Source organism: Ursus maritimus, unplaced genomic scaffold (assembly GCF_017311325.1).
Source record: "Ursus maritimus isolate PB19 unplaced genomic scaffold, ASM1731132v1 scaffold_6, whole genome shotgun sequence".
Classification (NCBI taxonomy): domain Eukaryota; kingdom Metazoa; phylum Chordata; class Mammalia; order Carnivora; family Ursidae; genus Ursus; species Ursus maritimus.
The window spans coordinates 72,613,586-72,641,055 of NW_024426774.1; the positions used below are offsets into that span (position 1 = coordinate 72,613,586).

Sequence of the window (27,470 nt, forward strand, 5' to 3'; positions counted from 1 at the left end):
GCCTCTTTGGTTAGGTTTATTTCTAGGTATCTTATTTTTGGTATAGTTGTAATTGGGATTGTTTTCTTAATTTCTTCATTACTGTGCATAGAAATGCAACAGATTTCTATTCATTGATGTATCCTGCAACTTTACTGCATTCATTTATCAGTTCTAGTAGTTTTTTGGTGGTGTCTTTCAGCTTTTCTATTTATAGTATCATGTCATCTGCAAACAGTGAAAATTTTACCTCTTCCTTACCAATTTGGATGCCTTTTCTTTTTGTTGTCTGATTGCTGTGGCTAGGACTTCCAGAACTCTGTTGAATAAAAGTGGTGAAAGTGGACATACTTGTTTTGTTTCTGACCTTAGGGGAAAGGCTCTCAGATTTTCCCCACTAAGAATGATATTAGCTGTGAGTTTTTCATAAATGACCTCAATTATATTGAGGTATGTTCCCTCTAAACCTACTTTATTTTTTTTTTAATCATGAATGGATGTTGTACTTTGTCATATGGTTTTTCTGCATCTACTGAAATGGTCATATGGTTCTTATCCTTTCTCTTCCTGATGTGGTATATCACATTGATTGATTTGTGAATATTGAACCACCCTTGCAACCCAGGAATAAATCCCATGTGGTTGTGGTAAATGATGTTTTTAATGTATTGTTCGATTCAGTTTTGCTAGTATTGTGTTTAGGGTTTCTGCATCTGTGTTCATCAGAGATATTGACCTGTAGTTCTCTTTTTTATGGGGTCTTTTCTGGTTTTGGTATCATGGTAATGCTGGCCTCATAGAATGAATTTGGCAGTTTCCTTCCTTCTAGTTTTTGGAATAGTTTGAGAAGAATAGGTATTAACTCTTCTGTAAATGTTTGGTAGAATTCACCTATGAAGCCTTCTGGTCCTAGACTTTTGTTCGTTTTTTGATTCCTGATTCACTTTCATTGCTGGTTATCAGTCTGTTCAAATTTTTTATTTCTTCCTGTTTCAGTTTTGGTAGGTTATATGTTTTTAGGAATTTGTCCATTTCTTCTAGGTTGTCCAATTTGTTGGCATATAATTTTTCATAATATTCTCTTTTAATTGTATTTCTGTGGTTTGTTACTATTTCTTCTGTCTCATTTGTAATTTTATTTATTTGTGTCCTTTTTCTTTTTCTTGATAAGTCTGGCTAGAGGTTTATCAACTTTAATCAACTTTTCATTTCATTGATCTATTTCTGTTGGGGGGGTTGTTTTTTAGTTTCTCTATCACTTATTTATGCTCTAATCTTTTATTAGTTTCTTCCTTCTGCTGTATTTTGTGTGTGTGTTTTTAAGATTTATTTATTTGGGGGAGAGAGTCTCAAGCAGACTCCTTGCTGAGCACGGAGCCCAACACAGGGCTCAATCTCACGACATTGAGTCCACCACCGCAGGTGAAACCAAGAGTCGATACCCAACCAGCTGTGCCACCCAGGTGCCCCACTTTCTGCTGGTTTTAGATTTTGTTCTTCTTTTTCTAGGTCCTCTAGGTGTAAAGATAGGTGGTTTATTTGAGATTTTTTTCCCTTTACTTCTTGAGGTAGGCCTGTCTTGCTATAAATTTCTCTCTTAGAACCGCTTTTGCTGCATCCCAAAGGTTTTGAACCATTGTGTTTCCATTTTCATTTGTTTCTATGTACTGTTTTCTTTTATTTCCTGTTTGACCCATTCATTGTTTAGTAGCATGTTATTTAACCTCCATGTATTTGTGATCTTTCCAGAGTTTTTTTGTGTGGTTTACTTCTAGTTTCATAGCACTGTGGTCCAAAAAGATGCATGGTATGACAGATCTTTTTAAATTTGTTGAGGCTTTGTTTTGTGGCCTAGTATGCGATCTGTTCTGGAGAATGGTCTGTGTGCACTTGAAAAGAATGTGTGTCCTGCTGTTTTAGGATGGAATTATCTGAATATTTCTGTTAAATCCATCTAGTCCAGTGTGTCATTCAAAGCCATTGTTTCCTTTTTGATTGTTTAGGTTATCTGTCCATTGATGTAAGTGGGGCATGAAAGTCCCCTGCTATTATTGTATTATTACTGATTAGTTCCTTTATGTTTCTTATTAACTGTATTATGTATTTGGGTGCTCCTGTGTCAGGTACATAAATATTTATAATTATTATATCTTCTTGTTGGGTAGTCCCCTTTAGTACTATATAATGTACTTCTTTGTCTCTGGTTACAGTCTTTGTTTTAAAATCTATTTTGTCCTATGTAAGTATTGCTACTCCAGCTTCATTTTTGACATCCATTTGCATGATAAATGTTTCTCCATCCCCTCACTTTTAATCTGCAGGTGTTTTTAGGTCTAAAATGAGTTTCCTGTAGGCAGCATATCGATGGTCTTGTTTTTTATATGTTCTGTCACCCTGTATCTTTGATTGGAACATTTAGTCCATTTACATTCAAAGTAATTGTTGATAGGTATGTGCTAAATTGCCATTTTATTACTTGTTTTATGGTTGTTTTCTGAAGTTTTCTCTGATCCTTTCTTTCTTTCATGGCTTGCTCATTTTTTTAGTGATATATTTGGATTTCTTTTTCTTTATTCTTTGCATGTTTATGAGTGGTTTTTGATTTGTGGTTACCATTAGGTTTTTATATATATAACCTCTAATGCATACAGCAGAAGTCTATATTAAGTTGATGGTCGTTTAAGTTTGAACCATTCTTTACTCCTCTCCTCCCCAAGTTTTAGGTATATGGTGTCAGATTTTACATTCTTTTATTTTGTGAGTTCCTTGACTGGTTTTTTACAAAAATATTCATTTTAGTGCTTTTGTCTTTCCTACCATCATGCTGTCTTTTTTTAATCTTTCCACTCAAAGAATCCCCCTTAATATTTCTTGCAGGGCTGCTTTAGTGGTCATGAACTCCTTATTTTAGTTTTTCTGTAAAATGCTTTATCTCCCCAATTCTGAATGATAGCCTTGCTGGATAGAGCATTCTTGGCTGCAGGTTTTTCCCATTCAGGACTTTAAATACGTATGACACTCCTTTGTCTGGCTTGGAAAATTTCTGCTGAAAAACCCACTGATAGCTTTATGGGGTTTCCTTTGTATGTAACTGTGTTCTTTTGTCTTGCTGCTTTTAATATTTTTTCTTTACCACTATATTTTGTTATTTTAATTACAGTGTGTCTTAGTATGGATCTGCTTTTGTTGATTTTCATTGGGGGTTCTGTATGCCTCCTGGATCTGGATATATTTCCTTCCCCAGATTAGGGAAGTTTTCAGTTATTACTTCTTCAAATAAATAATCTGTCCCCTTTTTTCTCTCTTGTTCTGGGACTCCTATAGTATGGATGTTAATATGTTTGATGGAGTCACTAAGTTCCCTAAGTCTGTTCTTGTTTTGCATAATTTTTTTCTCTCATTTACTCATCTTGATTACATTATTCTGTCCTCTAGGTCATTAATTTGTTCCTCTGCTATTCATTCATTCCATCAAGTGTTTCTCATTTCATTTATTGAGCTCTTTATCACTGCTCTGTTATTCCTTATCTTTGTTAATGGTTTCACTCAATGTCTTCACTCTTCTCAAGTCAGGTAAGTATCCTTATGATCATTGCTTTAAAGTCTCCATCAGGCATGTTACTTATATCTGTTTCGCTTAGATCTCTGGCTGTGGCCTTGTCCTGATCTTTCATTTGGGACAAATTCTCCTCTTCTCATCTTGTCTAAGTTTCTGTGCCTATTTCTGTGTGTTAGGAAAGTCAGCTATGTCTCCTGTTCTTTAGGGTAATGGCTTTATGAAGAAGAGGTCCTGTAATGCCTTGCAATGTAATTTCCCCTGTTCTCCAGGCCTGGGGCTTCCAGGAGTGTCTCCGATGGAACATCATGTCTTTAATTTATTCTCTACTCTCTGTCTCTTCATTCCCTGACACTTCCCAACCTGTAGTACCTATTAGGTCTTATTATAATGTTCTGAGTCATCAACACATGGAATCAAATCTATATTCTATACCAGGATCTATTTAAAGAAAATTTTATAGATGAGAGCCTTTCGTCAACTGGATAATACTGATTAATATGCATAGACAGTGTCAATTACAAAGGACAAAATCTTTAAGCCAAACTATGAGTGGATTATAAAGTATTTCTGTATGTAACATCTCTGCCCAGTAGGCACTTGACTAAAAGGCTTTTTAAACTCAATCTGAGCAACAGAAATGTAAAGTCCTTAATATATTTGCCTCCTATCCTTGGTCATCATATCATCAGTTTATCTTGGTAATTTTTTTTTTTTTCACAAAAAGAAGTTATGATATTTTAATTAGTTATGATATTTTAATTGGTTATATTTAAGCAAATTGGGAAGTTTTTTTTGCTCTGTACTAACATCAGTTTACATGGAGGTATTTACATATCTGGGCCAATTTTCTTTCAGTGTGTATCTTTCTTTCAGTGAAATAAATGATTATGATTTGCTGGTAGAATGCCAAAGCTGAAACTGTTTCTGTCAAGTATCTAAGAAATATCTGCATATCACCTAGCCAACTTAAAATTATTCTTGGGTGCTGCCCATTAATATACCCAGATGGTACTACAGGTTTATCTCAGTAGGAAATCTGCTTAAGATATCCTTGAGATGGTTAATGCTTCTTTCCACATGAGCTGGACAAACTTTAAGTACGTAACCATGGAACAGTTTTGTTATGTGAAAACTCTAACCTTGGTCCCAGTACTTTAAGAAATACACCCAAAAGAGTTTTTTATTTATTGGAACCACTTGGTCTAAAAGTATGACCGCTTACCACATGGGGCACATGGAACCCTTTTTTATTTTTATTTTTTTTAAGATTTTTTTTTTATTTGTCTGAGCACACAATCAGTGGGAGCAGCAGGTAGAGGGAGAAGCAGGCTTCCTGCTGAGCCAGGAGCCTGATGCGGGACTCGATCCCAGGACCCTGGGATCATGACCTGAGCCAAAGGCAGACGCTTAACCAACTGAGCCACTCAGGCATCCCCAGAACTCTTTTTTTTTTTTTTTTTTTTTTTTTTTTTTAAGTTTCACCAAAGAACAGAAAAGCTTGTGCCTCTGTGGACCAAGGCACCATGTACCTTCTTTCTGAAACCTGGTTACAAGGTGAGTAGCAGTGGTGCTTTTTCCCCACTAAGGTCTCTGTTTACTCCATTTATACTGCAAGACTTCCCAACTTTGATGTGTCACATGCTTCTTTCCAGTTCTATGGCTTGCACTTAAGTAAACATTATCCTTGAACATAATCCTCAACCTGAGGCCAGTAAATTAGGAACTCTCTGTAAGAAGAGACATTATGAATATTTATCCTTATTGTGTTTTAGGAAGCTAGATTCTTTGAATTAATTGCAAGACGTGCTCTGTGAACGTAAGCTCTTTGGCTGTAGTTTCTACAGGTTAGATGGTGCACTCTTTATGCACACAGCCCCCACCTACCCTTTTTGAATAGTGCCCACCAGTGACATTGCTGTGCCAAGACCTCTGATTTTCTAAGGAATTTGTTCTTTCTACAATTACTCAGGAAAAGAAAGGCAATTTTCTTTTAATGTTCTGACTCTCGGTACCATTTCTTACACTCTGTCAGCACGCTTACCAGAGTTCTTTGAAAGGTGTAAGAGGGGTGTTAGTGGCAGGCTTGAAACTGGACCCTGCTGCTCTGAGAGAATAAATTTTGATTCCTTTCCTTTTTTTTCTTAAAGTTAAGAATCCTAATCATAATAGCTGTGAGTCTCTCAGAGTGGATATGCCAGGAAAGGTTTTGTTCTGCACAATGGTTAGCCTGGGAGCTAAAGTTAGAAACAAATTGTAAATGCTTTAGTGCTGCTGAGCAGTTTGTAGCCCTGGAATAATCGCTGTCCTCACTGTGGCTGTCTAGGCGGCAGGGGAAGGGCTGGTTGGTAAATTATTAAAAACAGATGAGAGAGATTTCATGTTCTGGGAGAACAGAGACCTGGAGATGTGGCTGGGTTCTGGAATTAGTATTTGATTTGCTCTTTTTCTTAACCATTTTGCTATGCACTGTTCAAGTTTATACCCAAAATAATCTTTATTAAAGGCGGTTTCATGTAAAAACAGAAGTCATGATAAACCATTTTCCTATAATTTTTCCTTATTTTATTGGTCATCACTGTAGAGTTCCGTTCATTTGTTACTCAAAATACATTTGTTTGTGCTGAGATAAAATTTAAATGAGGCATTATGTATAATGGATAAAAGTAAACTTGATGTCCTTATCATCTTGTTTGTAGCAGACTCAGAAATTTACTTACTGATATTTAATGTCTAGATAAAGAGTAAAAATAACTTTTATTTCTTTAGCTCCCTCCTTGGGCCTGTGGATTCATAATGGATACAAATTCAGACCCGAAGAACTGCCCGTTTCAGCTTTGCTCTCCAATACGCCCCCCAAAATATTACACATACAAGTTTGCAGAGGGCAAACTGTTTGAGGAAACTGGGCATGAAGACCCAATCACAAAGACTAGTCGTGTTTTACGTCTGGAAGCCAAAAGCAAGGTAAATGTTTATAATCCCAACTCTGCGCCGCCGTCGGCTTCAGGCATGCAAGCTGTCGGGCACTGTGCGGGCGCTGCCTTTGTGACAGTAGCATGCTTTTGTAAAGTGGGTCTCACATGCACCAGTAAAACCCAACTGATTTTTAGAGGCTACATGGATATTTTTTTGACTTTAATATTGGTATATTTATTTTAACATGGATTAGAAAATGTATAACTAGCCCGTATCAAGCTCTTGAGTTCACGTGTTTATATTTGAATTTTTAAAGTTGACTTAAAAAAAAATAGGGGCGCCTGGGTGGCACAGCAGTTAAGCGTCTGCCTTCGGCTCAGGGTGTGATCCCAGCATTCTGGGATCGAGCCCCACATCAGGCTCCTCTGCTATGAGCCTGCTTCTTCCTCTCCCACTCCCCCTGCTGTGTTCCCTCTCTCACTGGCTGTCTCTATCTCTGTCAAATAAATAAATCTTTAAAAAAAAAAATAGTCAAAGTTGGTTTCTCGTTACGGCAAAAATTGTGAAGGTGGTAAGCATTTGACTAGAGTGAGCTAGACTGATATAGGCCTGCCTTCATGGAGCTTAAATCTAGCGGGGAGGATGACTGATGTGGAAGGAGTAATTGCTAATGTACTGAATGCTGCAAGGGAAGCTGTACTGAGTACAGTGGAAACATGACACAGGGACCTTCCCTAGGCTGGAGAGATCAGAGAAGGCTTCTCTGAAGAAGTGATGTCTCAGGTAGGACCTCTAAGATGGTTAAGAATTAAGCTAGAAAGGAGGCAGGAGGAATCCATTTTGTGTAGAGGCCCTAAATTGAGGGAGAAATGGTGCATTCAAGAATTACAAAGGGGGGCGCCTGGGTAGCGCAGTCGTTAAAGCGTCTGCCTTCGGCTCAGGGCGTGATCCCGGCGTTCTGGGATGGAGCCCCACATCAGGCTCCTCCGCTATGAGCCTGCTTCTTCCTCTCCCACTCCCCCTGCTGTGTTCCCTCTCTCGCTGGCTGTCTCTCTGTCACATAAATAAATAAAATCTTTAAAAAAAAAAAAAAAGAAGTACAAAGGAAGGGGTGCCTGGCTGGCTCAGTCGGAAGAGCATGAGACTTGATCCTTGGGATCATGAGTTTGAGTCCCACGTTGGGTGTAGAGCTAACTTAAATAAAATTTTTTAAAAAGAAGTATAAAGGAGGACAATAAGCCAAAGTACAGTGTAAAAGAGGGAAGACCGAGGGGGGAGTGAAAAGTAGAAAAGACAGTTTGTGTAAGTGAGGAATAATTAATAAACTGTGGTCTTGGATTTAAGGAATTTTCAGACCTTGGTATATCAGACATCAGATAATTTCATATGAGCCGGCAATGAATTGTGACGCAGCCTTTTGTCTTTATGAATATTTTTCTTTAACTCATTGATTTACTTTTAATAGCTTTATTTAAGTATGTATTTTTCAATAATACAAAAGCAGTACACATTTCTTAGAAGAAATGGAAAAATGCAGAATGTGTAAAGTTTAGATGCCTACCTTTCAGTCCCATTTGCTACCCCTCTTAGATATAATTATCGTATATCATTCTGTGTATCACCTTCCAGATTTTTGTGTTTGGTTTTTTGACAACAAAATATATTTAGGCTTTGTTCTGCTTTAGTAATGTGGGATTATACCAGTCTATCAAAATGTAGTTATGGCCCAAATGGAAACAACAGTAAAGCTAGTTCTTGGGGAACCCAGGGATGCTTTATGAATTAGAGAAGAATGGAGACAAGTACTCAGTGGAAGCTCCTATAATATTCTTTTTTTTTTTTTTTAAGGTTTATTACTTAGAGAGTGCATGTGGGGAGGGGGAGGAGAGAGAGAATCTCAAGCAAACTCCCTGCTGAGCAGGGAGCCCGCCACAAGGCTCAGTCTCACAACCCTGAGATCATGACCTGAGCCGAGATCAAGAGTTGGGCACTTAATCGACTGAGCCACCCAGGCGCCCTGCTGCTATAAGTTTCCACAGGTATTTTTACACTGCTGATGAACTCAGATCCAGCCCATCACCAGACTTCATACCATTCTCACCTCGTCCTTTTCATAAGTTTTCAACCAGCGTTTTCAACCAGCAAGTTTTTCTCTGTTTGATTTAAGATGGGGAAGAGGCAGGGAGATGAAAAGACAATTCGTAGAAATTAATGTACCTCATTTTATAAGAATGAATCTGAGAAGTGAAACTCCAGTTACACTGTTGTTAACAAGTTGAGTGTGATAAGGAATGACGAAAGACTGCCTCCTTATTTGGCAATATTCTGTTGTCTCAAAGTTAAGTTTTCAGGGGCACCTCAGTGGCTCAGTGGTTAAGCATCTGCCTTCAGCTTGGGTCATGATCCGAGGGTCCTGGAATCGAGCCCCACATCTGGCTCCCTGTTCGGCAGGGAGCCTACTTCTCCCTCTCCCTCTCCCTGCCACTCCATCTGCTTGTGCTTCCTCTCTCTCCCCCTCTGTCAAATAAAATCTTTAAAAAGAAATTATAAATTTACTTAAACCCCTTTAAACATTTTAAAAATAAAGATAGGCCTTTGAAGAGGATGAGGGTGGATGTCAGTAGGGATCAGTAAGAAATTCTGGTGCTAATGGTTGAGGACTGCCTATAGAGGACAGAAAATTGAGCTGTTAAAACTTAAATCAGCATGTTTATAAATATTCAAAGATGAGAAATGTGAGTATCTAGCCATAAGTGTAGGCAAAATGCTGTGTTGGTGTGCCTAACCTTGATAGGTATATTTTGACTTATCTTGAAAGAAAGAAAAAAATTAATAGTAGGTAGTGAAGAACTCCTTAAAATCACTCTACTATCACGAAAAGCTGCATTTAATAAACTGTTCTCAAGCCAGAGTCTTGGTGCTCTTTTCTGGTTAATACTACAGGCCAGCAGTATAGCTGAAAATGGGGACGAACCATGATGTATTTTTCAAGACCATAACTCCGTTGTCATTATTATTATTATTTATTTTTAAGTGATTTCTACACCCAACATGGACTCGAACTCACAACCCCGAGAACAAGAGTCCCATGTTCCACCGACTGAGCCAGCCAGGCACCTCTCTGGTACCTTAATTAAATGAAGTTTGGGCTCAACATCAATAAGCAATGCATAAAATTAGGGATAAACTGTTTTAAAAGACTCTTACTTAGCAAAATAGTAACTTTTCATTTCCAGGATGGAAAATCAGTGCCAATGACAATTTTCCACAAAACGGATTCTGAGGACTTGCAGAAGAAACCTCTCCTGGTACATGTATATGGAGCTTATGGAATGGATTTAAAAATGAATTTCAGACCTGAAAGGCGGGTGTTGGTGGACGATGGATGGATATTAGCATATTGCCATGTTCGGTGAGTCAACAACATTTCACCTGGCATTTGAGTGCTAGAACATTGTGACAGATGTCCAGCGTAACAGTGTGTCAGGGACCAAAGTTTATTTTCTCATCTGTGTTATTGAATATATGTATTCCCAAACATATGCTGGTGGAAGTGGATTTAACAGACTAGTTGATCCAAAAACCAAAAGGATAGATTTTTAGGATCTTGCACCAGAATTGATGTATCATTCTGTGTACTATCTTAGTAATGCTATTATTTCCATTTAATTCCCTTGAGTTTAGGTTTTCCTAAAATAGTCTCTCAAACTAGATCCTTTTTCCACTCTAACGTCCATTTTATTTTAGCTGTTTTCAAGACACAAGTATTTTGTTTCTGCTTAAAATATTTCTCCACCTCCCCATCTCCAAACTAAAATCCAAACTTCTCAGTATATCATTTACCATCATGATCTGGCTTATCTCTGTAGTAATAGCTGTCGTTACTACCCAAGCAGGTCCTGCACTCCAGCCTTACACAGCCTACATATCCAGCCTTGTTACATCCTTTCAGATGATAAACTCTTTCCCCTCTGTGCCTTTGCACCTGCCGGGTCTTGATGTTCTCCCTTTCTTTGCGCTTCTGGGAACTCATATTCTTCCTCCAAGCCTCAGCTTAGGTATCATCTTCTTAAGAATTTGTTTTAGAGAGTATATACCCCTAACCTGACAGGTGGATGTTCTTTCTTCTGCTTCTAGGATAGCCCTAAATACACTTGTGTGAAAGCAGCAACCACATTGTTTGGCAGCTGTTTTCTTCCCCCCCAAAATGATCTTCAGGGCAAGAGATTTTTGCTTTTTTATATTTTTAAGGCTGGCATTTAGCCACAATGCCTAGTAAACAGTAGCAAGCACCCAAAACATGGATGCTTTGTTGGATGGCTCAGTCGGAGCATGCAACTCTTGATCTTGGGGTCATAAGTTCAAGCCCTCCATTGGGTGTAGAGCTTCCTTTAAATGAATGAATAAAAAGAAAATGACGGTGACTCTTATTTTTTAGAAAACATATTTGTTAAATCCATTTTTGATTATATCGGGTTGGCAAACCTTTTCTCTAAAAAACTAAATAGTAAACATTTCAGGCATTGTAAGCCACAGATGGTCTCTATTGTATATTCCTGGTTGTTGTTTTTTTCTCCCAACGTTTAAAAATGTAAAAACCATTCTTAGCTCTAAGGCCATTTATTAAAAAAAAAAAACGGGGGGGGCCTCTGGGTAAATATTGCCCACCAGTTACAGTTTGCTGACCCTGACCTATATCATTAATATTTTTTCCCCACTAAAAAATTTTTTTGCTCTTTAATTTCAGAGGTGGTGGTGAGTTAGGCCTCCAATGGCACGCTGATGGCCGTCTAACTAAAAAACTCAATGGCCTTGCTGACTTAGAGGCTTGCATTAAGACGCTTCATGGCCAAGGCTTTTCTCAGCCAAGTCTAACAACCCTGACTGCTTTCAGTGCTGGAGGGGTGCTTGTGGGAGCATTGTGTAATTCTAATCCAGAGCTGCTGAGAGCTGTGACTTTGGAGGTGAGTATACTCTGTTCTCTACTATGTACAGAGTAGGGAGGCATGAAGCCATAGTCTGCTTTATAAAGAATATTTCTGTTACAGTTTTACCATAGCACAAGAGTATAACAAAGCTTTTAAATTTTAAACACAGAATTACGGCTCTGAGCGAACTTCTGAATTTACTTTAACTACTTATCCTTTATCCTCTTTTTCCCTGACAGTGTTCTTTATTAATTTTTGAGAATTTCCACTGAAGGATATTAATGGCTTTTCTCATTAGTTATTTCTTACTTTTAAAAAACATTCAGACTTGGTGGAAAAGAGACAGAGCATATATGACTCACTAGTTCAGGGAGTCAGGCAATCAGGGAGTCCACAAAATCCTTTGACTATATTGCCCATCAACATTTCAGTCCTAGATGTTAGTGGCTCTCCTTTTTTAAATACTCCATTCTTAAAGATCTTTAAGGGGTAGTTTTTCTGTATTGTAGTTGAAATATCTTGCTTTGATCTTAAAAACCTCTTAAACAACATGGAGGGGAGGCTAGGGATACCGACACCACCCCCAACCCCACGCCCTGCCCCACCCCCATGGCACAGTCAAAAGTCCATGTACAACTTTGGACTCCCCAGAAACTTAATAGCCTGCTACTGACCAGAAGCGTTACCAGGAACATAAACAGTGGATTAACATATATTTTGTATGTTCTATATATTATATACTGTGTTCTTACAATAAGCTAGAGAAAAGAAAATGTTATTAAGATGATCATAAAGAAAATACATTTGTTTATACAGTACTGTATGTATGTATATCTATTTTTAAAAATCCAGGCATAAGTGGACTTTCACAATTCAAACCTTTGTCCTTCAAGGCTCAACTGTATAGTCTTTTCCTGGTGTCCAGAATTATGAAGTTATGTTATAGCCACTCATTTCACCTTCCTCATTCTGCTCCTGGTCAGACACTCTAGAAAATTATGACTGGGATGGAGAGAGTAAATTATCTTCAGGTTTCTTTTATTTCGAGGATGTGGGGTATACACTATAGCTTCTATTAAGTAATTAAGTATTAATCCTGACCTATAAATGTACTTTTTTAAGAAGAAATGCTAAGTATAGAGGGAAGAAAACCTATGTACAAAGATAATAATAGCAGAGTTACTTACAGTATAAAGAAAATACAACTAAACTGTGACTTTTAGAAATTAGAAAGGAAATAACCAGAAACGTATGTATAAGAATATTTACCCCAGGGGCACCTGGGTGGCGCAGCCGTTAAGCGTCTGCCTTCGGCTCAGGGCGTGATCCCGGCGTTATGGGATCGAGCCCCACATCAGGCTCCTCCACTATGAACCTGCTTCTTCCTCTCCCACTCCCCCTGCTTGTGTTCCCTGTCTCGCTGGCTGTCTCTCTCTCTCTCAAATAAATAAATAAAATCTTAAAAAAAAAAAAAAAAAGAATATTTACCCCACATTGCCTGTAATAGTGAAGAAGTGGAATCAACCTAAATATCCAACAATAGAGGAGTCATAGTTTTAATTAGAAGCACCAAAAACTAGCTGTGATGAAATTAAGCAGAAAAGGGATTTATTAAAAGGTATTGGGTAAAGGCAGGTATAGAACCAGTCTTATAGGGGCGCCTGGGTGGCACAGTGGTTAAGCGCCTGCCTTCGGCTCAGGGCGTGATCCCTGCGTTGTGGGATCGAGCCCCACGTCAGGCTCCTCCGCTATGAGCCTGCTTCTTCCTCTCCCACTCCCCCTGCTTGTGTTCCCTCTCTCGCTGGCTGTCTCTATCTCTGTCGAATAAATAAATAAAATCTTTAAAAAAAAAAAAAAAAAAGAACCAGTCTTATAGAGGCTACACAGCCAGAAACATGTCCAAAATAGATCATAAAACTGGCCCAGTGAAGCTATCACTGCCACCACTGCTGGACACAAGTCACTCGTACTGCCAGTGCTGCTTCTAAAAACTCAGTATAGATGTGGCACTTTTGCCAGAAATATTCTCTGTGGTCCCTACTTTGAGCCACAAACTTCCCATTCAAAATTGGGAGCACATTATGTCTGATTGGGTAGACCCAAGTCATGTGGCTACTCCATGCTGCTGGGAAAACTGAGAAAGGAACTACCTGGCATTTAGCACCTCCCTAGTGAGAGGCAGAGCCTCATAAGGTTAGGGATAGTTTAAATGCAGAAAAGGAGTCCAGATGCTAGGCAGCCAGAAAGGATCACATTTGCCCACTAGGTTACTATTAATTACAAGAGAAAGCTGAAAAGCATGTTAACAAAAGACTATAAGCTAAGTGAAAAAAGCAGCTGCCATTTTATTAAATGTTTTAATACTGGTTGTAAGCCAGTGAATGATTTTTTCTTCTTTCAGTTTGAATATTTTCAAAATTTTCTTCAATTAACATTTATTGCCTTTTTTTAAATATAAAATGTCCAACTGACTGGTTTACTCATGTTGTGTTTTTTCATTCTTAATTGTGAGAAAATAAAATTTAACATCTTAACCATTTTTAAGTGTTCAGTTCAATAGTGTTAAATATGTTCACATTGTTGTGCAGCCAATCTCCGAAGTCTTCATCTTGCAAAACCAAAACTCTACACTTACTAAATAGCAGCTCCCCCATTCTCCCTGCCCCTACCCCTCAGAATCACCATTCTACTGTCTCTGTAAGTTAGACTATCTATACTTCCTATAAATGGAATCCTACGTATTTGTCTTTTTGTAACTGGTTTATTTCACTTAGATAATGTTTCTCAAGGTCCATCCATTATCGTAACAACCTTGCTGAGGTTGATTAATATTCCATTGTATCATTGTGTATATTTTGCTTATCCATTCATCCGTCAGTGGACACTTGGATTGCTAACACCTTTTGGCTGTTGTTCATAATGCTGCTGTGAATAGGGGTATACTCTTCAAGACCCTGCTTTTAATTCTTTGGGATATATACCTAGGAATAGAATTGCTGGATTATATGGTACTTCTGAGTTTAGTTTTTTGAGAAACTAGCATACCACCTGCATCATTTTACATTCTCACCAACACTGCACAAGGGTTCAGTTTCTCCACATCCTTGCCAACACTTATTTTCAGGTTTGTTTTTAAATAGTACCCATTCTAATGTCTGTAAAGTGGTAGCATTTATTACTTTATATAAAATGTATGTATAAATAAAGGCATCAAACTAAAACACTGAAATTAGAAAATATACATATATATAAACATGATATATAAAGTTACCACTTTCAGAGTCTGAAAACTGTAAAGGCCAGTTATAAATCACAGGCCCTAGTTAAGGACTGAGTAGTCTGCCTCCTGGGAATCCACATGGCTTCTTGACCTTTGTTCTCTCATGTCTGCATGTATAGTCATAAAATATAATATTTTTCTGAAACTTGTTTTAACAACTTTTAAATTTCTTAAAAAAGTTTAAATTTCTTTGCCTTCTTTGTTTGTTTGTTTGTTTGTTTGTTTGTTTAGGCACCTTTTTTGGATGTTCTCAACACCATGATGGACACTACACTTCCTCTGACATTAGAAGAATTAGAGGAATGGGGGAATCCTTCATCTGATGAAAAACACAAGAACTACATAAAACGTTACTGTCCCTATCAAAATATTAAACCACAGGTAGTGAAAGACAGTTCTGATACACTATCCTAAAGTGATAGAAGAGATATTGAAAAGGATACTTACCCATGCCAAGGCAGGAATTTAGGGCTGTAGGTCGTTTCTGCTTATAATACCCAAACACCTTTCAGCACCATCTCTCAATTTCATAGTTCAGGAGAATAGATACGGTCATGGCCTCGCTAGCCAAGAAAAGGCTATTCCAGATACAAGTGGTCTAGTACTATCATACTATAGGTCTCTCAATATCAAATGAGAGAAAATATCTAGCACCTATATGAAAAAATTGGAGGTAGTTCTTTTTCATAATCTATAAGGTAGAAAGGGACCACAGGGAATAATGTAAACTATGCATCTATTTTCTTTCAGCATTATCCTTCCATTCACATCACGGCTTACGAAAACGATGAGCGTGTACCTCTAAAAGGAATTGTAAACTATGCTGAGAAACTCAATGAAGCCATTACAGAGCATGCTAAGAACACTGGTGAAGGTAAGAGACCACCTATATGCAGGGAACATAGCTAAATGGACTAGTACCTTCCACATACTACTCAGTAATACACTTTATGCTATAGACTAAGTCATCTGCCCATGATTTTGGACAAACAGTTGGTTTTTCTATGTTGACTACTCACTTGAGGCATATATAATAACTATACCTGCCTTGCCTCTTTTTGAAAGGTAATATTAAAATAAGGTAAGCAAGGCACAAAGAAAAATAAACATCAAATATAACTTATAGATGTACTGTCATAAAACACTCTTTCATTTAATATTAATTGAGCCATTATTCTTGGAAACTTCTAAAAAAAGAGATTCTAAAGCTTTTGCTGTGGAGCTTCAGTGCCCAAACTAGCTGCTTTAATTTTCTCTAGATCTTTCCATTTCATTGGATAAGAATTCGTACCTTTCTTCCTTAGTAAGACCTTTTGGGCTCAGGGAGGGGACGGACCCACATACAAGTTCTCAGTCACCTTGTTTTCACCTTCATGCTTCATACCCATTGCAATAGTAGCTGTTTCCAGGTCACAAGACTCTGATTTCACAGAGCCTGTCTGGCTTCCTCTTGAATCACAACCTTCTCCATGTGGCCCTACAAGTAATTTCTATCCAGTGTCTTCAGCCATTGGTCCTCCTCCTGCTTTCTCTGTTTCAGAAATCTTGTCTTCTGCTTGCCCCGTCTCTTTCTTGGTGATGATAGTTTATGCCTTTTTCCTTCACTGTTATTTTAATAGCATATGTGGGAGGAGAGGGGAGAAATGAGTCTCAAAAAAACCCTTCTAATTGTTTCATATGTTAACTCTTTCAGGCTATCAGGCCCCCAATGTTGTTTTAGATATTCAGCCTGGAGGCAATCATGTGATTGAGGATTCTCACAAAAAGGTACGTTATCAAGCCCTTCTCAGTTGACAGATGTCCAAGTAGAGATGTGCGGTAGTCAACATTCCAGTGGTTGAAGCAGGGTTTATGACAGCTGCTTCGTAACTGTCTGGTCTGTGGCTGAGGCCCAAGGGGGAAAGAGGAACGCTGACTCAGTCAAGAGAAAGGATTCCCTCTTAAAACTTGTACGTGAGCCCTGTTAAAGTAATGTAATCTTAATTGTCGGGAGCACCTTCTGCCTCTGTCTCAAATAATAAAAGTACTCTTGACACAAATCGCCGACTTAAGGTTTGGGTGAAGATGGACAAAGAGATTAGTGCTGGAGTTTTACCACAAAGGCCCTCTAATTTTTAAATATGTTTCTTTTAGATCACAGCCCAAATTAAATTCTTGTACGAGGAACTTGGACTTGACAGTACCAGTGTTTTTGAGAATCTTAAGAAGTACCTAAAATTCTGAAATGCTACATTCCATGGGAATTGGAAACACACTGAAATATTTCATAGTCTTATTTCCAGTTGGGTAAGCAAAAGTGAGATTTTTTTTTTTAAGTTAGTAATTTTTTAAAATCTGCTTCTCCATCCCAGTTTTGTCTAGTGTACATCTCACTTGCTTATACTGTTCTCTCATTGGTGCACATGCCCCTTAACCTACGAAAGTAGTTTTCAAACCATGCTCCTCAGAAGGACATGGACTTGGGGGTGAAGGAAGGATTGGTGACAGCACAACTCTCCCCCACCTCCTTCAGAACAGCTTTGTTTTTGTCTGTTCTAACATTTTCTTTGAAAAGTTTACAAATCAAGGTCCTGCCTCTTTGCTAGTGAACGTTTTTAGACACTTTAGTAAGTTATCCTGCAATTTCTATGCCTGTATTTTATGAAAAAAGGTAACATTCTTCACATTAGAATTCACCAGATCTTTCTAATCTGGAGTCCTGAGGTGTTCCCATCATCTCTCTTATATTGATTCAATAAAGTTACAAGTTCTAGAAGCGATAATTTTATTATTTTGTAAAAACATTTGGGAACCTTTTCTAAAGCAGTTATATTTACCCAGCAGCATGCTGTACGTGAAGTTACTGCAAATGCTTATAATAGACAGGATGCCAGTGTCTTCATCTCTTTCATAAAGGTGCCTAACACAAGCTGTGCAGTATGTTTAATACACTGGAATAGCATGCCCGATTGGAAACAAAACATCTGTCTCTGAAAGCTGTTTGGTGATGAAGGAGATTTTTCCTGTTGTATTCAAGGATGAGGCCTTCTCCTTTGTCCAGTAAAATGGCATCCGTATCAACTTCACTGCCTTTGTAGGCAGAATTGGTACTTAACCTTATCCTCATTCTTCTGGGAATATTGGAAATCATTTCCTCTAGATTTACCACTGTTGATTCTCCAAAATTCAGAACCACAAGAAAGACTCTGTCGATGCCATCCAGCTCTCTTGTGTACACGACAGAGTGGCTGTCATTCTGCAAATAGCAAAACCAGCCCCTGCTGAGGAGCAGCTCGTTGGCATGAAGCAGACTTAATTCTTGATATAACTTCAGTGCTGATCTGGAGTCAGTCTTTTGGACCTATTTAAAAAAAAAAAATTGATTCTAAGAGTTGGGGTTTTTTTTTAAAATATATTTTTAGTATCAACTAGGACCTTATTTCCTAAAAAAATTTGCCTCAGTTTTGCCCCTTAAAATGACTACCAAATTGTAAGTATTGATAGGTAAGTAAGAATAGTTTAACTATTGAGAGAGAGCGCAAATGCAGGGAGTCATTGTTTGCTCAGTGCTTTGCTACATCTTGGCCAGAGATGATGAGGGACCAAATTTGACTCCACTTTAGGAATTCCAAAGCGAATGTCCATGTCTGAGTTATCTGGTATTTAACGTGCCTAAATACAGTCCCTTTATGCTACACTGTAACTGGTAGAAGAGCAGCCACTGTGGACTCTGAGGGCCTCTCTGTTCTTTTTTGTAGCAATGTGGGTTGCGTTACTTTCAGACATGTATTCCTTGCATAGCTAATGGTGAACAGAAAGTTGCAAAAAGGATGCAAAGTGCTGCCTAAAGGGAAAGTTAAAAACAGTACTTCTTTAATGCGTGTCCATAAGGAAGATCAGGCTTTATTTCACAGCTATATAGAACATATACAGTTTAATGTCGTGTTTTCCTTTAACATTTCAGGCATCCTCGCCTGTTACTATGTTAAAATGTCATTTTAATGATGACCGGATAAAATTCTATTGGATGGATATACCATACTTAACCGTCTCTCTCATTTCAGCATTCAACTTTCTAATATTTTCAGTGCCTCCCCCATATTTGGGTTATTTATTTAGAATAGAAAGACAATTACTATGTCAAAGAGTATGGACACTTGATACATAACGCCAAATTAGTCTTCATAAGAGCTGTTGCCAAATCAGTGGTAGTGTTCATTTCCTTGGACTCTGTTGACTGCAGTGGTGGTGGCTGTTGTTGCTGTTATCATTGTTGTTTGGGGGCAGGTGCCTAATGTGTGGTCTTCGGTGGACATTACTGAATGTTTGAAAAAAATGTTTATTCTCTGTTATCAGGTACAAAGGTATTTATGGTACATGTATATGGTATATGTATATGACTTGTCAAATTACTATTAACATTTTCTATAGCCTTAGATAATGCATGGAAAAGCCTAGTTCAGTGCCGCTCACAAAGAAGTGCCCAGTAAGTGTTAACTATTATTTGTGTCTGCTTCCTAAAAGTATGCTGACATGTCTCTCTCTAATTGTGGATTTGTCAGTTTCTCTTGGCATTTCTCATAGTACTTGTTTTATAAATTTTGGAGCTACTGTTAGATGCACAGATTCATGACTTGTAGTGGAATGTTCTTTTATCAATTTTTGAAAATTGCATTTGTCTCATAACGCTTTTCATATTGAATTCTATTTTGTCTGCTATTAAATATTTCCACACCTGCTTTTTGTAACATTAATTTTCTAATAGGAAATGCATGCACACAGTATAAAATTTGTTTATAAGAAGAATATATAGAATAAGGTTTTTCTTAACACCGTTAGCTAGCTTTTCACTTCCTCTCTCAGAAATAGACCTTATTAGTTTATGTAGGATACATTTTATGCCTATGCAAACATATGTAGGTATACTTTTTCATTATACAAATAGTGGCATGATACACCATTATGGACACTATTTCTTATTTAGTACATGTTAGAGATGGTTTCATAATAGCAGTGCTTTTTTTAAAAGCTTCATACTAGTCCATCGTATAAATTATATAAATTAACCATAACTGATTAAACTGGCTTTCTATTGATAAAATATTTAAATCATTCCCAGAGTCATCTTCTATTAAAAACATTGCTGTGGTAGAGATCCTTGAATATTTATCATTTTCCACATATACAGGTATTCCCGGAATGAAATTACTAGGACAAAAGGTTATATGCATTTTTTTGTTTGATAGCTATAGCCAGGCAGCAATTTTTAAATATTATTTTAATCTGAGAGTTTTTATCTTCTAACGGGTGAATTTAACTTCTATTTGTGATTACCGTATGTTCAGACCTAATCCTATAGCCCTTTTTTATCTTTTGTTTATAATTGTACTATTGTTTTCATCCTTTTTAGCGTCAAATTGATTTGATGTTAATATTTTTCCTTCTAATGTTCTTTGAAAATTATACCCTTAAATTTGTAATGCCCGTTTTAAATTATACTTCTCTTGACATTTGGAACAATGCTGTGCAACAGAACTTCCTGCAGTGCTGGAAGTGTTCTGTATCTGAGCTAACGTGGTAGCCACTAGAAACGGTGCTAGTGTATCACAGGAAGTGAATTTTTCATTCTGTTTAGGAGTCTTAGTGGTGAATGGCCACTAGGCAGCTCAAATCTAGAGCAAGTTCCTGTTTCCATGCCCCGAAAAGAGTGCTGTAGCCTGCTCGCTCACACGTTCTCTCAACTTCCCATTTAGAAGTCAGTCACTAAGATTTTTGTTCCAGAACACCTTCTTTACCTTCTTTTACATTGTGTATCCAAAAATATCCTTAAGTTCTTTTCCTTACTGTATTTTATACGTCATATCTTTTTTTTTTAAAGTAATCTCTACACCCAATGTGGGGCTTGAACTTAAAACCTTGAAATCAAGAGTCGCATGCTCTACTGACTGAGCCAGCCAGCACCCCCCACACATCATGTCTGTCTTTTAGATTCATTTTGTTTTAGTTGCTGATTCTTCTTTCAGAAAGTGGCTCTATATGGAAAAATTGGGGTCCTTGCTGGTCTAGGTCTATATTCTTGAATGCTAAGTGGAATGGATATAGGACTCTAGGATTAGAATCAAGTTTCCATCACAGCTTTAAAGATTAAGGTACTAATGTGTTCTAGGATCCACTTGAAAAGCCAGTGCAACTCTCAAATCCTTTGCTTGGGCAATCTGTTTTGGAGTTTAGTTTCTGCCTGTATTCTTGCCATTCTAGAAAAGATAAATATCCCTGAGTTTTCTCTATTTCTTGGATTATATGTTTCCCTCTGTTCTCTTTACACTATTATTTGCCTTTTTACAGTATGTTCTGAGGGGAGAGTCTGGATCAGTTTTCCAGCACACTAATTAGAATTTCTATTTCAGTGTTTTACAATGTTCTACATTTCTAAGATCTCTAATCACTTTTTTTTTTTTTTTTAAGATTTTTTAAATTTATTTGTTAGAACACAAGCAGGGGGAGCGGCAGGCAGAGGGAGAAGTAGGCTCTCCACTGAGGGACTTGATCCTAGGACCCGAGCCAAAGGCAGACGCTTAACCAGCTGAGCCACCCACGCACCCCAATCACTTTTTTAAAAGAATTGTGAGACTCCATAAAACAATATATCAATAATGAAGTCTTATGTTTGCTATATCTCCTCTACTTTCTACAGTGTTAAGAGTGATGTCTCTCTTCTTAATTTTTCTCATATGTGGTGTGATTCTTGGTAATCCATTTACTTAGGCAACTGAAGACAGAGTATCACAATGCAAATCTCTAGTAATTATGGGAAGCTTAATTTTACTTTTAGAAATTAAATTCTTAACCTATCTCTAGGGCTTTTATGGATATATTTTATTAAATAGCATTCCCTGACTTTTTGTAACTTTTGTTACAATTCGGCATCCCTCCAAACATTACTCATGATTATTTGAAAGGCTTGGTTAGTGTTACAGGAAAAAAACCTTTCGTGTTTGCATTTTTCCATCTTCTGGCATACATTTTTATGTAAGATTTCTTACATTTTGGACTCACATTGGCCTATGGGAACATTTTGGACATAACAAAAATCAAGAGATTAAATCTAAACACAGATGTTTAAATAATATATTTTTGTCTTCAAGGACCTATGAATATATGAAGCAAAAGTAATACTATCCCAAAAGCCCGTGAGGCGTTGTAGGAGCAGGAGCTCGAAACGGAATAACCTGGGGAGACTGCGCCTACGGTGGGGAGCACTGAGTAACGTACAGAATTGAACCACTACATTATACACCTGAAACTACTGTAACATTATATGTCAACTATACTTCGGTAATTTATTCCAAAAATAGTAGACTGCGGTAAGGGGAAATTTTTACGTCTCATGGAATGCCAGTAATTTCTCTTCTGAGGTAATTTAGATCGTTTTCCAGTGACATTTTCACTGGTACATGATTCCACCTGGAGCCATTTCATATTGTTCTGGCCTAAGGAAATGTACTTTAGTATAAACTTTGCCAAATTGAGCAAATTTTCTAAACAGGAATGCACAGACTCCAGCAATTCCAGCTGAATTTGGCAAACTTGATCACCTGAGTACAGAAAATAGTATAGGCAAAAGCCAACGGGTGTGCTTTTCCAGAACAGCTACCTTTAGGAATTATTCATGTCTTGGTTTCTCCAGGTAAATAGCCTTGATGGTCTCCTTCCTTCCTTCTCTTTTGAGGGCAGGAAAGGAAGACAGATGGCTGGGCTTATTGAAAGACCTCCATAAAATTTCCTTAAGAGCTCAAAGCTCTTAGGGGCACCTTGGGTGGCTCAGTTGGTTAAGCATCTGCCTTCGGCTCAAGTCATGATCCCTGGGCTTGATCCCTGCATCGGGTTCCCTGCTCCCCCACCCCGCTTATGTTCTCTCTCTGAAATAAATAAAATCTTAAAAGAGCTCAAAGCTCTTAAAGTCATTCCATTGAACAGTTGTATATTCTGTACAATAATTCACATGGTGCACTTCTGTACCAGTTTGTTTTTTCACAAAAACATGACTTAAGAACTACAAGACAAGTTCATGTTAGTGACTTAGAGCATCTGTTGAAGTTGTAGGTACCCTCGGCGTGACTGTATGTTGTCAGCACAGAGACTCATTACATGTTTCTGGAATCAATATAACAGTTCCATTGATACTTACATCAACATTTACAGTATGGTAATCTGAATTGATGGGTAACCAGGTGTGACTGGCTTCAGAAAAACCAGCATTTGAGCTGTTGTCCCACTGCATTGGTGACTTTGAGAGGAGGGTATTCTGTGTCAAAAGAAAACCGTGATCTAGTTAGTAAAAGAAATATCATTTGGCCACGATTTATTTCATAATTATTTAATTCCCTGTATTTCTTAGTTAATACTTATATTCATTAGCATTCATAATGAAAAGGCTTCAGTATTCAGTACCTAAACCAGCTTCACATTTTTAATTGGAAAAATAGTGACATATAGTAACTGGACTTTGGTACATGCTTGGAATCTTTTGCTGCTTATCCCTAAAAATGAGTAAGGTAGGATTTAAAGATGGACCATTACCAGTTCATTCCATGGTACACTGATAGTGAGTTCAAGTATGCAGCATGTACAAGTAAGCCTAAATTCTATCCTCTTATCCGACCTGGTTATTGCACTTGAATGCACACGCACAAATTTAGGAAATGCACGCCAAATATTAGGGGAATTGGATCTTCTACATTGAAAGCTAACCATACAAATTATTATAGGTTCACCCAACACAATTTTGATATCCATAGCTCAAACAAAAAATAAAAACCACTCACGTCTGAGGCTATGCATTTACATTTATCAAGATGAAAGGAAGAATCTTTGTGCTGTGTTCAGATGAAATCTAGCACTACAGACAAGCACTATAATTAATGTTCCAAACTCAAAACACAGGTTCTCAAATTCTAGTGTGCCTAAGAATCAGGTGGAAAACATCTTTAAAATGTGGATTCCTGGGCTCTACCATTCAGTTGTGTGGCTTAGGAAACAGCATTTTTAAGCTCCCAGGCAAGAGCGCTAATAGTTAGAAAGGAAAGCAGAGTAATAATTTTCAGCAGAATAGGAATGGTAGATTCTCTAGTTTCACATAGTTAGATTGTTAACTTACAACATCATAGCTTTCATTGAGGTTTGTGGCTAAAATATTTCTCATTCCTATTTCTTCCCCATAGTAAGTTATGGGGGTTCCAGGGAGTGTGAAAACAAGCATGTTCATGATGTTGACATATTCTTCCCCAAAACGAGAAGTCAGCCGGGCACTGTCTGGTCCACCGATCTGAAAGGCAAATACTTTAAGAACATAGTTCAATATACAGTCTTCTGGAAGATTTACCCTATTCCACAAAAAGTTCATCAGGCAGAAAAACAAAGTTTGCTGTGGGTACCCTGGTATCAGCAAGCCTGGATTTGAGTCCCAGCCCTGCTACTTACTGTGTAATGAACCAACTTACTGTCTTGGCCATTATGATTAACAAAATGGTGGTAACAGGTTACTTCACAGTGATATTGCAAATGTGATAAAATTTATGAGGGTACATTTTAATATTTTCACACATTTGGATAAGAGAATAGGGACAAGAAAAAAAGGAAGAGGTGCAAGGGACAGGCAGGAGAGATTTCTGAGGGGGGGTGTGTGTCTTTTGAACTATTCAAAACAAATTTTGAAGATAAATCAACTTTTATAGAGAAATGTACATAGTCCAAGAGGAAATTTTCTAAAGTAGTTTTTAAATTTGGTATTTCTATGTTAAATGCTTTAATTACATATTATATTACATATTATCTAGTCCTTACAACATCATAGCTTTTGTTAAGATATACCACAACTTGATCTCATGTGCATATACTGAACATGGCATTTTACTATATAAAGTACTTACGGGACACCTGGCTGGCTCACTCAGAAGAGCATGCAACTCTTGGTCTTGGGGTCATGAATTTGAGCTGCACGTTGGGTGTAAAGATTACTTAAAAAAAAAAAAATACTAACACCTACATTACTTATTGCCCTCCTCCACTGTCAGGTATTATCTCCATTATGGAAATGATGAAACAAGCTCTCTGAGAAATGCATCACTTATTCAAGGCAAGGTATGATGCAAAACCAGCATTTGAGAATAAGAATTTGGGTGGAGGTTGAGAATAAGAACATGGTTGGGGTTTTCATTTTGTACTAAAACTATCTTTACAACTATCTTTTTATAGACCACTATAAATTATTTTTCTGTTTTTATGACCGGAAAAATCAAATTTCGTCTCTATTTTATTGAGAGCCTCTGATATGGTTTCTAAGCTTTCTTAGAGCACTTTCTTTTTCAGAATTGAAATATTTCCACAGGTAGTTCACAGCAGTGGACAGAAAGAAATCCCAGTCACCTAGGATATTGGAGACCCTCGCTATATGAAAAACAAGTGCTAAAACTCCATTGTAAAATTTTGTAATATAGGGGGCACTTGTGGAATGGTGGGAGAAGGACCTCTAAAATCTCTACCATAAAAAGAAGGAGAATGCTGGCAAAAACTAAAAATCCACTGTTTCAGAACTCTGGAAACTAGCTAAAGGCTTTCAACAATACAAGAAGTATTTATGCAAGAAAAATAGCAAGCTTTGTGTCATTTTAACCGGACTTAAACTCATGCCCCTCAGATCCACGATAGCCTTGAAAACCTCAAACTTAGAACTACCGTAGCTAAAAACCAGGGGCCACTGGAGGGGCAGAATAAGTTTAGAGTTCACTATTCGACCTTTCTGGCACTCACTTTCAGTTGGGATTTTTTTTTTCCTTTATCAGAGAAATGCCTTATCGCCAAGGTATTTGCCAGAAACAACAATTGGTTCGCATCACATCTGCCTGAGGTGGTGTTACCAACTGGGGCTCAACAGAGACTAACCAAAAACTTTAAAAGCTGGGGGAGGAGGTGACCATACTGGCCTTTGAAGGTCTGACAGAATCAGAGAAAGACAATTATCATAGATTCCATGTATCAGTGAGATCATGAGAAACAAGGGCAGAGGATGAGAGGGGAAGAGAGGAAAAAATGAAACAAGAACCCGGAGAGGGAGACAAACCATAAAACACTCTTAATCTCAGGAAACAAACTGAGGGTTGCTGGAGTGGAGGGGGTGCGAGGGATAGGGTGGCTGGGTGATGGACTTTGGGGAGGGTAAGTGCTGTGGTGAGTATTGTGTAAGAGATGAATCACAGACCTGTACCCCTGAAACAATACATCATATGTTAATTTTTTTAAAAGACCATTAAAAAAAAAAAAAGTCTGACAGATTTCTTGGAATCTAGAACATGTGCAGATGCCCTAGAAGACTTGAGAAGGCGCTGATCTCTCACCTCTGGCTAACCTTGAAACTCCGTGCAAGCAGAAAATGAAGACTAAGGTAGAACTACAGACTGCCTGTCAGAGGGTTGAAGCATGCCCCAACACACACACACACACACACACACACACACACACACACACAGCCCCTTCAGCAAAGGCTGGGAGAATGAATGGTTCAACAGCGGTTCAGAAATCTCTTCCAAAAAAAAAAAAAACTCTTCCAGTCATTAACTGACAATAAGCTCACCACGTGGCCACACCCAACAAAGAACACATTTTACAAAATTCAAGAAAGTCACTAAAGAAAGAGCAACAACAAACACCGGGGAGGAGGAAAGAATGGGATTTCCTACATTACTAAAAATACCCAGTTTTCAGCAACAGAGGAATGGAAGACCTGCAAAGAAACAGGAAAAAGCAGGAAAATATAGCCCATAAATAGAGAAAGCAGTAGAAAGTGTGGCTGAGGAAACACAACATTGGACTAGCGGACAAAGACATTTATACTTAATGTTCAAAGAACTAAAACTACAGAATTTAAAGTGAGGACAGTGTCTCATCGAATAGATACTATTAATAAAAAGAATACGAAGAAGAACCAGAAAGAAATTGCAGAGTTGAAAAGTATGATCACTGAAAGGAAAAGTTCACTAGCCAGGCTTGACAGATTTGAACCGTCAGAGAAATCAGCAAATTTGAAGACGGAGCAATCGAGATTATCTAGTCTGAGAACCAGAAGGAAAAGAAGAAAAATAACAAAAACCTGGTCAGAGGCTGGGACAAACAGGCCTGGCTCACTAAACAATCACCATTAAGGGAAAGGTTAAGATCACTTACAGACAGACATACCTGTCGTTTTAGGGGTGACAAGCACAGCAGCACCAGATATGCTGACCCAGGCATGAGGACTTACCATCCAGTTAGGCCATTTTCCTTCTGGCATGTTTTCCATCCAGGATGTGATAACCTCAAACACACTGTTCCCAGAAGGAGTGTTTAGCTCACTGAAATAATTGTTGAAGGGAAAATCTGCTTCTTGAATAAAAGGCAGCCCATAATACATCATGGTCCTGTCGGTACTCTCTCCATAGGCTTCGGTCCCCATGAACCTGGAAGAGTTGGCAGGATATAGTGTCCTCAGGGCCCGTCAGAAGACTGGGAAGTATTCTCCAGCTGCTTCAGTCTGCTTGACTATTAACCATATCTGGCTGGGCTCACTAGGAATCATAATCGAGCCAGATGGCCAAGTAATAGCACGCTGGGTCACCTGGATGATTTCTCATTTCTCATGGACAGTAAACCCAAGGACTAGCCTGATACTAGGCTGTGTCTTAGAGTTAAGATACACATTTGAATCTCAGTCAGTATTGTTCTCTTCTTCCTAAATCTGATTAAAACTCAGTAACTTCCATGAGCACTTTATCAATTCTCGTCACTCTGCTTAGAA

The 27,470-nt window shown here is 38.0% G+C and overlaps 2 protein-coding genes across 3 annotated transcripts in view; one reads left to right on the top strand and one right to left on the bottom strand.

The window, feature by feature from the left end:
- PREPL (prolyl endopeptidase like) overlaps nt 1-26,847 on the top strand; it is a 59,235-nt gene extending 32,388 nt beyond the window's left edge. Inside the window, exons 9-16 of one of the 2 annotated variants that reach the window (XM_040623515.1) lie at nt 6,305-6,502; nt 9,691-9,866; nt 11,202-11,418; nt 14,894-15,043; nt 15,413-15,536; nt 16,356-16,429; nt 16,796-16,948; nt 24,715-26,847. In XM_040623515.1, coding sequence (XP_040479449.1) covers nt 6,305-6,502; nt 9,691-9,866; nt 11,202-11,418; nt 14,894-15,043; nt 15,413-15,536; nt 16,356-16,429; nt 16,796-16,885 — 1,029 coding nt within the window. In that variant the 3' untranslated portion in view covers nt 16,886-16,948; nt 24,715-26,847. Of the gene's footprint in view, nt 1-6,304; nt 6,503-9,690; nt 9,867-11,201; nt 11,419-14,893; nt 15,044-15,412; nt 15,537-16,355; nt 16,430-16,795; nt 16,949-24,714 lie in introns of those variants that run through there. The other variant, XM_008699819.2, reaches the window with a different exon arrangement.
- The window catches only part of SLC3A1 (solute carrier family 3 member 1), a 35,305-nt gene continuing 25,383 nt past the window's right edge, over nt 17,549-27,470 (bottom strand). Inside the window, exons 7-10 of the mRNA XM_008699820.2 lie at nt 26,937-27,132; nt 23,799-23,966; nt 22,830-22,946; nt 17,549-18,002 (exon numbers count right to left, since the gene is read on the bottom strand). Of these exons, the coding sequence (XP_008698042.2) occupies nt 17,562-18,002; nt 22,830-22,946; nt 23,799-23,966; nt 26,937-27,132 (922 nt within the window). The 3' untranslated portion in view covers nt 17,549-17,561. The remainder of the gene's footprint in view (nt 18,003-22,829; nt 22,947-23,798; nt 23,967-26,936; nt 27,133-27,470) is intronic.